A 12,742-nucleotide genomic window follows, 5' to 3' on the forward strand; every position below is an offset into this window, starting at 1 on the left:
CTACGTTCGTCTGTTTTACCCGTTACACTCCTCGCATTGAAGCAGATGCACTCCAGACCTCCAGGCTCAGTCAGGTCCTCCTCCTCCAGAGTGCTCCTCTTCTTAGCTAGCCTTGCCCTGGCCCCCAGCTCGACCCCAGGCTCAGTATTTACTGACCTCCTGTTTTGTTCCCCACCCCCCTGCCACACTAGTTTAAATCCTGCCGAAACACTCTCGCAAAACTCCCAGCCAGGATATTTGCTCCTTTCCAGTTAAGGTGTAACCCATCCTTTCTGTACAGTTGCCATCCTGACTTGAAGATTTCCCAGTTATCTATGAATTTAAAACCCTCCCTCTTGCACCAGTCCTTTAGCCACGCGTTCAAATGTAGAATCTCCCTGTTCCGAGCCTCACTTGCACTAGGCACCGGGAGCAGTCCAGATATTGCTACCCTGGCGGTAGCATCACGATAAAATCTGAAACATCATTAAATAATTCTACGTTCTGATTGAACTGCCTCGGTACTCCACTCAAGTGATGGTGGATGATTTTTATTTTTCCGCAATCACGTGGCTGCTTCATCGCCCTTGACTTAGAACGTCCACAAAATACATTTCTGCTTTACTAGCCTCATGGTCTTCGGAGCATGATTGAAGGGAACTGGCTTCAGGCAATTGCTAGTGTCCGTACAGGTATTTCTCAATTCTATAGCTCAAGAAAAAAATATGATTCACCTAGCATCGCACAAGTATTGTATTTTCCAGACTGATTGGCTGAATTATTTTAAATATTGTACACGCAGGAATAAATATCCGCAATTGATTTATTGTTGATCATTCATGCCCAAATATGTCATTGTGTAACTATACCATTGACGTTTTCTTTTCACTTTTTAGATTCAAGCAATGGTCAGTCGAATAACCGTACAGTGGATAACATCAGTTGTGCAGAAGGTGAGTTTTAATTGTTTTTCTTCGTTATATGGGTTTCTATGCATCATATTAATTAAGTTCAACCCGGGCTGTAGAGATTATCATGTGACTCCACGTATTTCTTTGGGAATGTCTGATTCCATGTAATACATTACAGCTCGCACCACAGGACCTCTGTTGGTTGGATAAAATTAAATTGTCATTTGGTAAATTAGTTAATTTGCAAATAGTATCAGTATGCACTGCACAGACATTTCCCCGCTCTGACTTTTGTATATCTATTGCGTGTATCAGTGTCTGATTCACAATGTTTTGTTATCCCACAATAGCAATAAAGGTGCTAAGGTATACGTCAATCTACTTAGATGTATGCATAGCAAGTAAAAGTAGGGCTAGCCCATTCGAGCCTGCACTGCCATTCATTATGATCAAAGCTGAATAGCAAATTCAATAGTCTGATCACGACTTACCCACATCGTTCATGATCCTTTTAGCCTCAAGTCCGATATCTAATTCCTGCTTGAAATCACACAGCGTTTTGTCCTCAACTACTCCCTGTGTAAAGATTAAAGTTTAAACGTCTATTTATTAGTTTCACAAGTAGGCTTACATAAACAATGCAATTAAGTTCCTGTGAAAATCCATGGTCGCCACACACGTTGCCTGACCAGGTACACCGAGGGAGAATTTAACATGGCTAATGCACGTAACCAGTACGTCAGTGAATTCCATAGATTCACCACTCTCTGGGTGAAGAAATCTCGCCTCACCTCAATCGTAAAAGATTTACTCCTTGTCGTCAAACTATGATCCACAGTTCTGGAACCCCCACCATCCGGAACATTCATTCTGAATCTATCCTACTTACCCCAGTTAGAATTTTATATGTTTCTGTGAGAGCCTCCCTCATTCTTCAAAACTCCAATTAATATAATCCTAACCAATTTAGTTCCTTTTCATGTGACAATCCTGCTATCCCACGAATCAGCCTGGTAAACCATTGCTGCACTCCTTCTATAGAAAGACTATCCTTCCTCAGACGAGGACAGCATAACTGCACAGCATATTCCAGGCGTCATCTCACCAACTCTAATAAAATACGCTGAAACATATACTCAAAACTTCTCGCTATGGAGGCCAGAATACAGTTTGTTTCTTTACCGCCTGCTGCAACTATGTGTCTACTTTCAGCGACTGATGGACGAGGCCACCAAGATCATGCTCAGTATCCACGTCTCTCAATTTGCGCCCATTCAAATGATAATCTGCCTTCCTATTTCATCGCTTCCGACGTGGATAAGGTCACATTCGCTCACATTATGTTGCATCTGCCATGCATTTCCCAGTTTCGCTCAGCCTGTCCAATGTAGTTATGTCGTTAATCGAAAATATCGTTTATATTAAGCAAACATTGCTCATTCTAAACCATTGCAATAAACGCTGCAGGAATGTATAAATTAAGTGTGCATATATACATCATAATCTGTTTGAATCGTCTTTGTTCGATATGTTTGATTTTGTTCTGATTGCAGCTAATAATTTTATATTATTCGAAACAATAGGCTGCCAATACCGACCCTAAAGCTTTGGTAGCAAAATTCTCGAACAATTGATTTTCCTTCCACATTTTCTTACTGTCAGGTTCATTGACTGTGATAAGCAATGACAATATATGCATCCACGCACACCAATGCGAATGACAATGAAACAAAGAAAATTGGAGAATGACAAGGCCATTCTACCCTTCGGGCCTGCTCCACCATTCGTTATGATAATTGAACTCACTAACCTGATTCCGCCTCTCCCCATATCCTTTGGTCCCCCTCAATCCAGGAGTGAAACCTAACAACTTCTTAGAAACATGCAATGTTTTGGCATCAACTGCTTTCCATTGCAGGAAATTCTGCAGGCTTATCACTGTCTGCATGAAGTAACTTCTCCTGATTTCCGTCATGCAAAGGATTAAAGTATCGTTAAACTGTGAACCCTAGTTCTGGAATACCCCACCATCGGATACATAATTAATGCATCTACCCGGTCTAGTCCTGACGCATTTTACAGGTTCCCGTGTGATCCCCTGTTTTCTCTGAACTCGAGAGAATATAATCATAACCGAATACACATAGGTATATTACAAACATGAATACTAATAGCTTCACATGGTATTCATGTTTTCTAATAATTTGCAGTGATCATTCTGTGTATTTGTCAATATATCTATATATAAGGCATGCATTAATTTATCTATTAATGTGGTTCGGTGTGTACTTTTCAAACTCCCCTTTTTGTCGCCATCCTTCGCATTATGCCCAGCATGTATCCATCATCTGCAACACATATTGAAACAACATGCTTATTTTTTTTTCTGGATTGATCTGTTTAGGTGATAGCGAAAGTGATGCTGCGTTGGTCTATTCGGTTGTCACGATCACAAAGTCAAAAGGCTCTGGTAATTCATTTCCGTATTTAACGCTGCTGTTGTTTGGTGATGATTGCAGTTCCGCACTTTAAGAACACATACTTATTTCGAAATTTATTCGTCTACATTTTACGACTATATATATTTGTTAAAGAAACACGCTTATAACAACGACAGTGCTTACAATAAAAAAAACCTTCAAATGTATGAAATGTGATTGAAAAACCGAGGACTATTTAGATCCATTTGATTTCAACGAACGTAAAGAGTAAAGCGGGCCTTCTACTGTTTTGTTTTTCATTTTTTGCCCTGCGCTTGCAGCGAAATTAACCCTTAATCTGGAATCCAAGAATGCAGTCTGTGGAGCAAAAAAACCCCACCAATTTATTTTCATGTATTGAGTATAGAACGTACATATCAAGGCATAGAGATGTATGTTGCGCTGTTTCTCGTGTAACCGCACATCTTTTTTAAAAAAGTGTCCAGAATAATGAAAATGGGACCTTCGGTCTAAGAAGTTATGCACAGACATCAGGCTTTATACTTGTGTGGACCATGGGAGCTTTCAGAATCTCAAATAAAGATTTAAAAATCTAAATGTGCAAACCAATAGATACAATAGGCTGCTGATAATTGTGGTGCAAGTAAAATTCAGTTGTCACATGGTGATAAATCATGGTCGGTTAAATTTGATTAACGTCACGCTGACGTGACGTTCTGTTGCTGTGATCGACTGCCCTTCCTACACGATTTCAAGTGTTACTTACCTTTCACGTCATTGCGGAGTAATGTACATATGTGTAATCCCCATATTTGACGGCATGGAGAAGACTAAAAACATTCCGGTTCACGGGGATGTATTTCCGTTAGTCAATCTGGCAGATTGTGGTCTTTAAATGCGTCTGTTTTGCTTGCAGGTAACAGCGGTGACAACTCAACAGGGAAACAGGTCAGTGAAATTCTGCTGAATACCACTCTAAAAGCTGGTGGACTTTTAACCCTTTACCACAAAATAAAACACGGACCATCTGATTTATGAATAGATCAACAGAAAAATTAACCCTTACCCCTCATCCCTCCCTTTAAGAAAGTTGGTTCGTGCGATCAACAAAACGTTCCAATGCACAGGAGAGAAAGCTATCACTTTTTTTTGTAATTTTTATTTAGTTTCATTCTTGGGCTTAAATTTTCCTCTTCCAGACAGAAGAAATACCACCCATTTTTATGCGGATTTATTTAAAACAAAGTAAGGGAGTTTCGTTTTCCTCTGAAATTGTCTGTTACTGCAAGCCTATCTTCCTAATACAACTTGAAGCAATAAAATTCACGGACATTATTGCACAAATCCAGTTGCGAATTTCTTACATAAATTAATGACCAACGTAAGTGTCAATGTTCACTAGAATACATCTATTTTTGCAAAATGCCATCGTTGAAATTTTGAGCGTCCCTTCGTTTATTTTTGTCTTTATTTTTTGTTCATGGAGTCAATGTTTCACACAACGAAGAAGAAGTTCATTTGGCCCATTGAATCTGCACTCTCTCTCTCTGAGGGTGTATCTTATCCAGTTTCTCTCCCCCGTCCTATTCCATAACCTCACACATTTACCATAGCGAATCCGTTCACCCTACATCCCTTGGGACACTGAGGGGCAATTTGCCATGTCCAATCCACCTAACTCGCACGTATGTGGACTGTGGAACGAAACGCACGCAGACTTAGGGAAAGTGCAAACTCTACACAGACTGTCACCCGGATCCATGATGCTGTCTGTTCCCCCCCTCGCCACTCCACTCCGCCCCCACCATTGTGGCTGCAGCCAGCAAGGCTATTATTAATAGGCAAATCCAAATTGACCTGGTGAATGTGAAGTTAGGTTGACTTCATGAATCAGTGCACCCCATTCTGCACCCACATTGTTCATAGTCAAGGAGATCAGCACGAGAATGACGGAACTGAGGACTTGAAGGGGAATTCGCAGCTGCTGATATAGTTCTGCCGCTGCTGTCCTTGTGCTAATATTTTGAGGTCATTCAGGTGCGGAGAATGTATAGTCGAAGGAACCGTGTTGCATTTCAGCACTCAGAATGACATAATTTATATACCGCCAGCATGACGCTGCAGGTCGCTTCCAACAATTTTATATGGAGATAGGATCACAAGAATAATCAGGAAAATACCGAGATGAATAAGAAGTCTAATGTCGTATGCCTGTGAATTGCGCGTGATCTTTTTAAAATAGCATTCAAAAGCGTCTGGGTGTCGCTGAATCGGCCAACAATTATTGCCCGTCGGTAATATTATCTTCTTAGAAGTGCTGGTGAGCCACATTCTTTTACCACTGCAGCCCCGATGATGTAGATACATACAAAGCGCTATTAGAGAGGGAGTGTCACTGTTTTGACCGAGCCCTGGTGATCTAATTGATATAAGTCATCATGGTCTGTGAATTGGAGGGCAATTTGCATGTGGCGGTCGTCCCTTGCGACCGTAGCCCTTTTCCTGACAGGTGCTTGAGGTGATGGGTGTGGAGGATGCTTTCCAAAGAGCCTTTATGGCTTCCTGCACTGCATCTTGTCGATGGTACAAATTGCTCGGATTATGCATCTGTAGGTGCAGGAATTGAATCGCTAAGATGATAGATGTGGTATTAGCCAAACGGGACTGCTTTTTCCGGGATGGGGTCGAGTTTCGTGAATGCTGTTGGCGTTGCACTGGCCTAGCCAAGTTGTACTTATTCCCTGATACTCCTGATTTGTGCCTCCAATGGTTGCCTTTTAAATGGTCACAAGAAAGATGACCTTTGTTTAACCTGAGTCTTTCCCAGTTTATCCCATGGCAATTGATCATCGTGAATGTCGTATGTTACCGCCGGAGACCGATTTGATCCCATATTATTTCATTTCAGGGTGACAAGGAGACAGAGACCGATTATTGTATCACATACGCTACACTGAATCACAGGACGAATGAAGCTAGTTTGGAAGGAGATCAAACAGAAGAAGGGGGATTCTATGAAAATCTTCCGCGGCACTCATAGCTAATCAGAGAAAATAAAACCCATCATTGCTGTTGCTGTACATTTGAAGCCTGCATATAATCGCTAACAAAAAGCTTGATTCTACGGTGGGTGTTCCATTTCTCAAACGGGTTCAATACTTTGAACTTGAAGACTTTTGGATGACCACTGTGCGCAGTCTGAATATTGACATTGTGCATCGCTTAAGGCTGACCGTATATGATTAGCTTAGTCAAAAATTACGCAACTGATCTGGTGATAAGGCATCCAGCATTGCTTTCTCATGCTTTAAGCTGAATGCATCCTACATCCTGCAGATTACGAGAAGTCCACATGATGACAACACAGATGATTTTTTCTGTTGGATACCTCCTTGCAATACCGCAATATCCTTCCACGTGGCATTTGGTTAACGGCGAATGGCTGATTGTAAAGACATTTGTGGTGCTGGTGCAATGGAACAATAATATACCTGACTATTGCCAAACGAGTCATCGGAAGGATATAAGTCACTCGGCTGATGACTGATCCCTACCCCGGAGGCAGCAATGCAATATGGAGCGAAACCTACTTCCAAATAGAAGATTTAATTCGCACTCTCAATGGAACAATTGTGACGTTAATCCTCAAACGTACAAGAGTTTAAAATAAATGGGAAGTTATTTGTTACAATGACTAATTATAATTGAACGGTGTTCGAACCTACGGACTGCATGGGGGAAAGATAATTTCCAGTAGTTAATGTTTTGAATATGTGAATATTTCAGCAAAATATAGACTGGGGTTAGTGTCTTGGATACGATTACAGAGAGCATCATTTCAGTTGATTCGTAAATGGTCAGCTGTCATCGCTGACAGGAATCATGAACAGTAATGGCCAAGATACCTCCTGTGTTTGAAACTGACTAACTGTAAATGATAGAGGTTCGTGTGAATGTTTTCTGTTAGGCTGGTTTGTGGGATGCTTCAGTTGAAAGAGGAAGAGACAGATATATGGTTTCTGATGAGTTCTGTTCAGGACAACAGTGTTAAAGTCCAAGGGTGCTGAATGATATACGCAAGACTCACCCAAACTCATCCCGAACTCCTTGGGCCAGAATTGCCTGGATTACTTGTTTCAGGTTGCAGGGTCTTCTGTCCAGATCCGCTTGCTTGCAATGGTTGCATTCTTCCTGACGTCATTGTTCAGGATCAAATCGATGTGTTTTTTTTGGTGCACGCAACAGACTATCGATATTTGATTGAGAGACTCGTCTTCACTGTTCTGCTCGCAATTGATATGGATCTTGCAGTCACACACTCTTGCGCAGACAAAAGGAAAACGACAAAAAACGACTTGCAGGTGAGCCCGTCTTAACCGTTTTTAGGTTTTTTACATTTTAAAAATAGAGTGAAATGGATAAATTAGTGGTGAATCATTGAGGAAAATGGACACGGAATCGAGGGTCACACGCTTCATCTGATGTACTACCGCTGTGTTAGAATAAGCCTATTATAAATCTACCAGAAGATGCACTTTGCCACGCCAGCTGTAATGCAATTCACAATCTGAAAATGAAGTTGCTGTGTTCACATAGCTGCTGGTCGAATAGTCAACACGGGAATGTTACTTTCAGTGAGTCAAATGAGATATTTCCCATGAAAAGCGAAATAGGGATTTAAATGAAATGGTAAATCAGAAATGTGACGTTTTACAGGTGCAGTTTATTTGGTCACAGGCTATTATCATGTTCATGAGGCTAAAGGAAAGACCATCCAAAAGTAAACGTCTTCACGCTTCATGGACATGTAAGCTTATGTATAAAAATGAATGTGATGAAAAATTGCATACTCTATATAAAAGGGAAAAAGGTAATAAAATAATGAGGAAATAGGTTGAATACAGATCCTCAGAAACGGTCAAGGGGTGGGTGAATGCCGAAGTAGTGGTGATGCCATTGAACTAGTAAATTAGCGGGCCGGACCAACACTATTTGGAAAAGCATTTCAAACGCCATCAAGGCACGGTAGATAAATTCAATGAGTAATGCTGATTTTCAAGCTAAGTTCAATAAGATATGCATGGTAATTATCATCAATTGTTATGAAGGTAAATCAAAACAACAGTTTACAAAATGCATCTTTCCCAAGCGATGTTTGCTGACCGACGTATGCCGACGAGATGCTCAGAAATATATTTGAACCTTTACTGACTTCTGAAATTGCCCAGAAAGAAATTTAGTTCAAAGTCAATTGGTGATTTGCAACAACTGTTTGTCTTGTCAGCCACAGCCATATTCAATGAAAATACATCACAACTGAAATAGTATAATGAATTGTAAAATGAGTGCCTGGAAATAACTTGACAGGTATTAAAAATATGAGATCAATGTTTTTTTTTCTCAAAGCTAGAAGTAGAAAAGGGGAAGTCGAAGTCAGAGTGCAACTGCTTAGGGCTCAAAAACGTAGACACCCAAAAATAACAAAAGAAGAAATGCTCATGTGCTCAGCGGCCTTTCTCAGTCTGGAGGGAAGTAGAATGTCAGATCCCCAAGGTTTAAAACTTATTCCACTGTGGCAGTGTATAAATGGCTAAACACCTACCCACACAGTGAGTGACAGCAAAGGCAACAGAACATTGCTTGATGCATGAAATATTTGGATAACGTTATGTCCTCTTAAGCAGCTCGGTCTGCTCTTCAGACAAGAAAAATAAAATCATTTTAAGTATCCTGAGGGCTGGAAGACTTGACCAAGATGCGTTTATATTTAGCAATCTATCCATATGGTGTCAACTTGGCTATCAAGACAAATGTTAAAACGGACCCCAAATTCCATTGGAGCCTAATGGTCAGCCGGCTGCCAGCCAAGTTCAGCATGTTGTTAACCGTCAACCAGTGTCAGTGAAATCAACTGGAGTCGCATATAGCGTCAAAAGTTGCGATAGCAGATTTTCTTCTCGATTTGACCTCAGTGAACGAATTGTATGGTATTATTTCTATTTTAGAAATTCAATAATGGTTCCGAAGTTGCACTGACAGTGTCTTTCTGATCCAGATTACTGATTAGATTAGAATTGTGCCAGATGTTTTGGTGGGAGCTCACGATGCTCCCGGATCCTTCTACCGGCCCATTTGGACCATTTTATCTGTGTTATTAGCAGTAAACAACTGAGCGAAACCTGGATACTCCCTGTATGCAAGAGACTGTGATAACTAAGGGAAACGCTAAATAGTCTCACAGAAAATTAGGCAATATTTACTTTTAATGTATGTGTTTGTTTTCCGGGACCAAAACTTCAACGTGCTGCCAGATACGGTATGAAGTCAGCATCACAGATGTATTGTTTATTATATTTGAGAGTTTTTCAATTGGACAGATGGAAATTCAGCTGTTGGGGGGTCGGGAGATAGATGCTGCCTCATCTGCTGCTCGTTATCAGATGCAATGACAATTCAAGGCAGCAGAGAGGGCGAATCTCCGCTGAAGCCAGGGATCAATTTTGAAACAATTTCTTAGGTGTGGATATCAAGCAGCTGATGCAGAATTCAGAACGATGTCAGTATGCCATGGGATCTCTGATGCAGACGCAAAATATTATTTGATACGGTGTTACAATAAGTTAAACATGTGTTTATCCAGTTGACTGAATATCTCATCTGCAATCCTGTATCATCTATTTTCCTGCTGTTAGCCAGGAAACGAGGTATTTCCTATGAATGAGCAGCTGGAATCATCAATATGATAGACAGTAGTGCAGAGAAAATTAAAAAAAAAACAGCTTGAAATAAGAGCCAGCAAAAGTCTAAAATTTCAGAAATGTCCGGTAAAGGATGAGATTATACCGCAGATACAATAGAAGACCATAGGCACCAAGCGATAAACGAGGCCAGTCGGACTGTCGCGTAACCCCTTCATTCCATTAGATAGTGATGGATCAATTCCCTCAATGCCATTTCAAAAATCCCCTGATGTTATTCGAGTTCAGAAATCTATTGAACTCTCTCGTGACTATGGGCGACGATTGAGTAACGACATCTTCCCGCATTCACAAAATCTCCAGGTTCACCAGCATCTCTGCGATGGAATTCCTCCTCGTCTCAGTCCTAAATGCCTCCTATTATTCTGAGTTCATGAACTGTGGTTTTCACTCAACAACCAAAGGATGCATCCTATTTCTATCTTTCCTGTCATGCCCTGTCAGCAGATTATACGTTTCAATACACTGACTTCTCGTTGTTCGAAACACTAGGGAACACTAACCCAGATGAATCAATCTCTCCTCATAAGATAACCCCACAATCCGTTGTACTTCCTCTATGGCAACTGTATCCTTTCTCTAAGAGGCCTCAGAATATTCACACACAACCCTTGGTGTGGTCTCATCAAGGCAGGAGATAATTGCAGCAAGACAATACTCCTGCATCAGAATCCTTGGTGATACACGGGTTCCAGTTGCATGCCCCACATGCACGATGATTTTAGGGATGCAGAACCAAAAATACCTCGATCCCTTTGTACCTCAATACTACTCACTCGCTCAGCATTTCAGAGATGTTATGCCTTTCTTTGTTTGCCCTGCAAAATATAAAAATTAACGTGCTCAGTACATTCCATTTACCACATTCCTGCCCAGTCATTTGGCCTCTTGTGACTGCTTGACCAATGTAGTCCAGGTTAATGCAGACTCACAATGGTGACGAAGTATCTACTGTTTGTTCGCTCACCACACATTGTATTTCCTGTGCATTGTGTTCATTTTCAGATTTTCAACATTTTTAGCATTTCGCATTTAGTTCCAAAAGTGGAAACAGATCGTCGTTATTTACTGTTTCAAAGCTGCAGCAAGGAAGAATGAGTCAATCAAATCACTCCTCAACTTGCTCGAACTAAAATACTAAAAGGCCAACACTTTTGCATTCTCACACAACTGAAGACTTCCATTCATCACAGATTCACAGAATACTATAATGCAGAAGAGACCCTTTGTCCCATCTGGTCCGCACCGACGCATAAATTGTCCTGACCTCACCAAATCCAACTTGCCAGCACTTGGCCCAACACTTTGAATAGGCCAAGTATTCATCCAGGTACTGTTTAGAAGATGAGGCATCCCGCCTCCACTACGCTCCCAGGCAGTGCATTCCAGACCATCACCACCCTCTGGATATTTTTTTTTCCCTCAAATCCCCTAAACTTCCCACCCTTCACTTCAAACTTGTGTCCCCTCGTAACTGATTCTTCAACTAAGGGGAATATCTTCTCCCTATCCATCCTTTCCATGACCCTCATAATCTTGAATACCTCAATCAGGTCGCCCCTCAGTCTTCTCGGCTCCAGAGAAAACAACCAAATCCTATCCAACCTCTCTTTATAACTTAAATGTTCCATCCCAGGCAACATCCTGGTGAATCTATTCTGCACCTCTACCAGTGCGACCACGTGCTTCCTATAATGTGGCGCCCAGAACTGCACACAGAACTCCAGCTGTGGCCTCATCAAAGTTCCATACAACTCCATCATGACCTCTGTGCTTTTGTAATCTATACCACGATTCATACAGGCGAGTGTGCCTTCTGCCTTTTTCACCATCCTATTAACTTGCCTCTCCCCTGCAGGGATCTATGTACAAATATTCCAAGGTACCTTTGTTCTTCAGAACTTCCCAGTGTCAGACCTTTCATAGAATACTTCCTTGTCAAATTACATTTTCCAAATTACTCCTTCATACATTGGAACAGAGAAGACTGAATATTAGCAGGATTGATCTACACAAAATTGTGAGGGAGAATGAGAGCATAGACAGTAGGAACGTGTTTCCATTGGCACAGAGTTCAAAAACCGGGAATCATAAATTCAAATTAAATGGCAGAAGGAGTAGAAGGGGGATGAGTAAAACATTTTTCCATATATTGTGGCGGGAGTCTGGAATTCGCTGCCTGAGTTGCCGGTCGAGGCAGAAACCCTAAGCTCGTCTGAAGCGTTCCTGGGTCTGCACCCTAAGTGTTGTAGTTGCAGTGCTATGGACCGTGTATAAGAAGTTCGGATTAGAAAGGGCACCTGGGTGTCTTTGGGTCGGCATGGATAAGATGGGCCGAATGACCCCCTTCTAAGCTGTATCATTTCTATGGTCCTATTCTCTGGTAAAATGTCAAATCCATACAAAAGTTACATGCATAAATGCTCTGAAAGTGTCTTACTATCATAGTAGTATTACCCATTTATAGATCAACCGTGCAAAAACAGGGTAGTCAAGATAGAATCATAGACACACACCAATAATCAAATGTGGTAAGAGTTGGATTTTCAACACCCACCATAAAACAATTGCTCTGAATGTGTACGGGCGAACAGCAGAGTGCAGTTATCAACAGCAATCGCTACAAAAGGAAGCGTGTAAATGATTAATGTCG

The 12,742-nt window shown here is 41.2% G+C and overlaps 1 protein-coding gene across 1 annotated transcript in view; it reads left to right on the forward strand.

The window, feature by feature from the left end:
• Positions 1-7,677, forward strand: part of LOC144493877 (Fc receptor-like protein 3) — a 38,625-nt gene extending 30,948 nt beyond the window's left edge. Inside the window, exons 9-12 of the mRNA XM_078213455.1 lie at positions 876-932; positions 3,295-3,360; positions 4,248-4,279; positions 6,240-7,677. Coding sequence (XP_078069581.1) covers positions 876-932; positions 3,295-3,360; positions 4,248-4,279; positions 6,240-6,371 — 287 coding nt within the window. The 3' untranslated portion in view covers positions 6,372-7,677. The remainder of the gene's footprint in view (positions 1-875; positions 933-3,294; positions 3,361-4,247; positions 4,280-6,239) is intronic.
• The last annotated feature ends 5,065 nt before the right edge of the window (positions 7,678-12,742 follow it).

Source organism: Mustelus asterias, chromosome 5, assembly GCF_964213995.1.
Source record: "Mustelus asterias chromosome 5, sMusAst1.hap1.1, whole genome shotgun sequence".
Classification (NCBI taxonomy): Eukaryota; Metazoa; Chordata; class Chondrichthyes; order Carcharhiniformes; family Triakidae; genus Mustelus; species Mustelus asterias.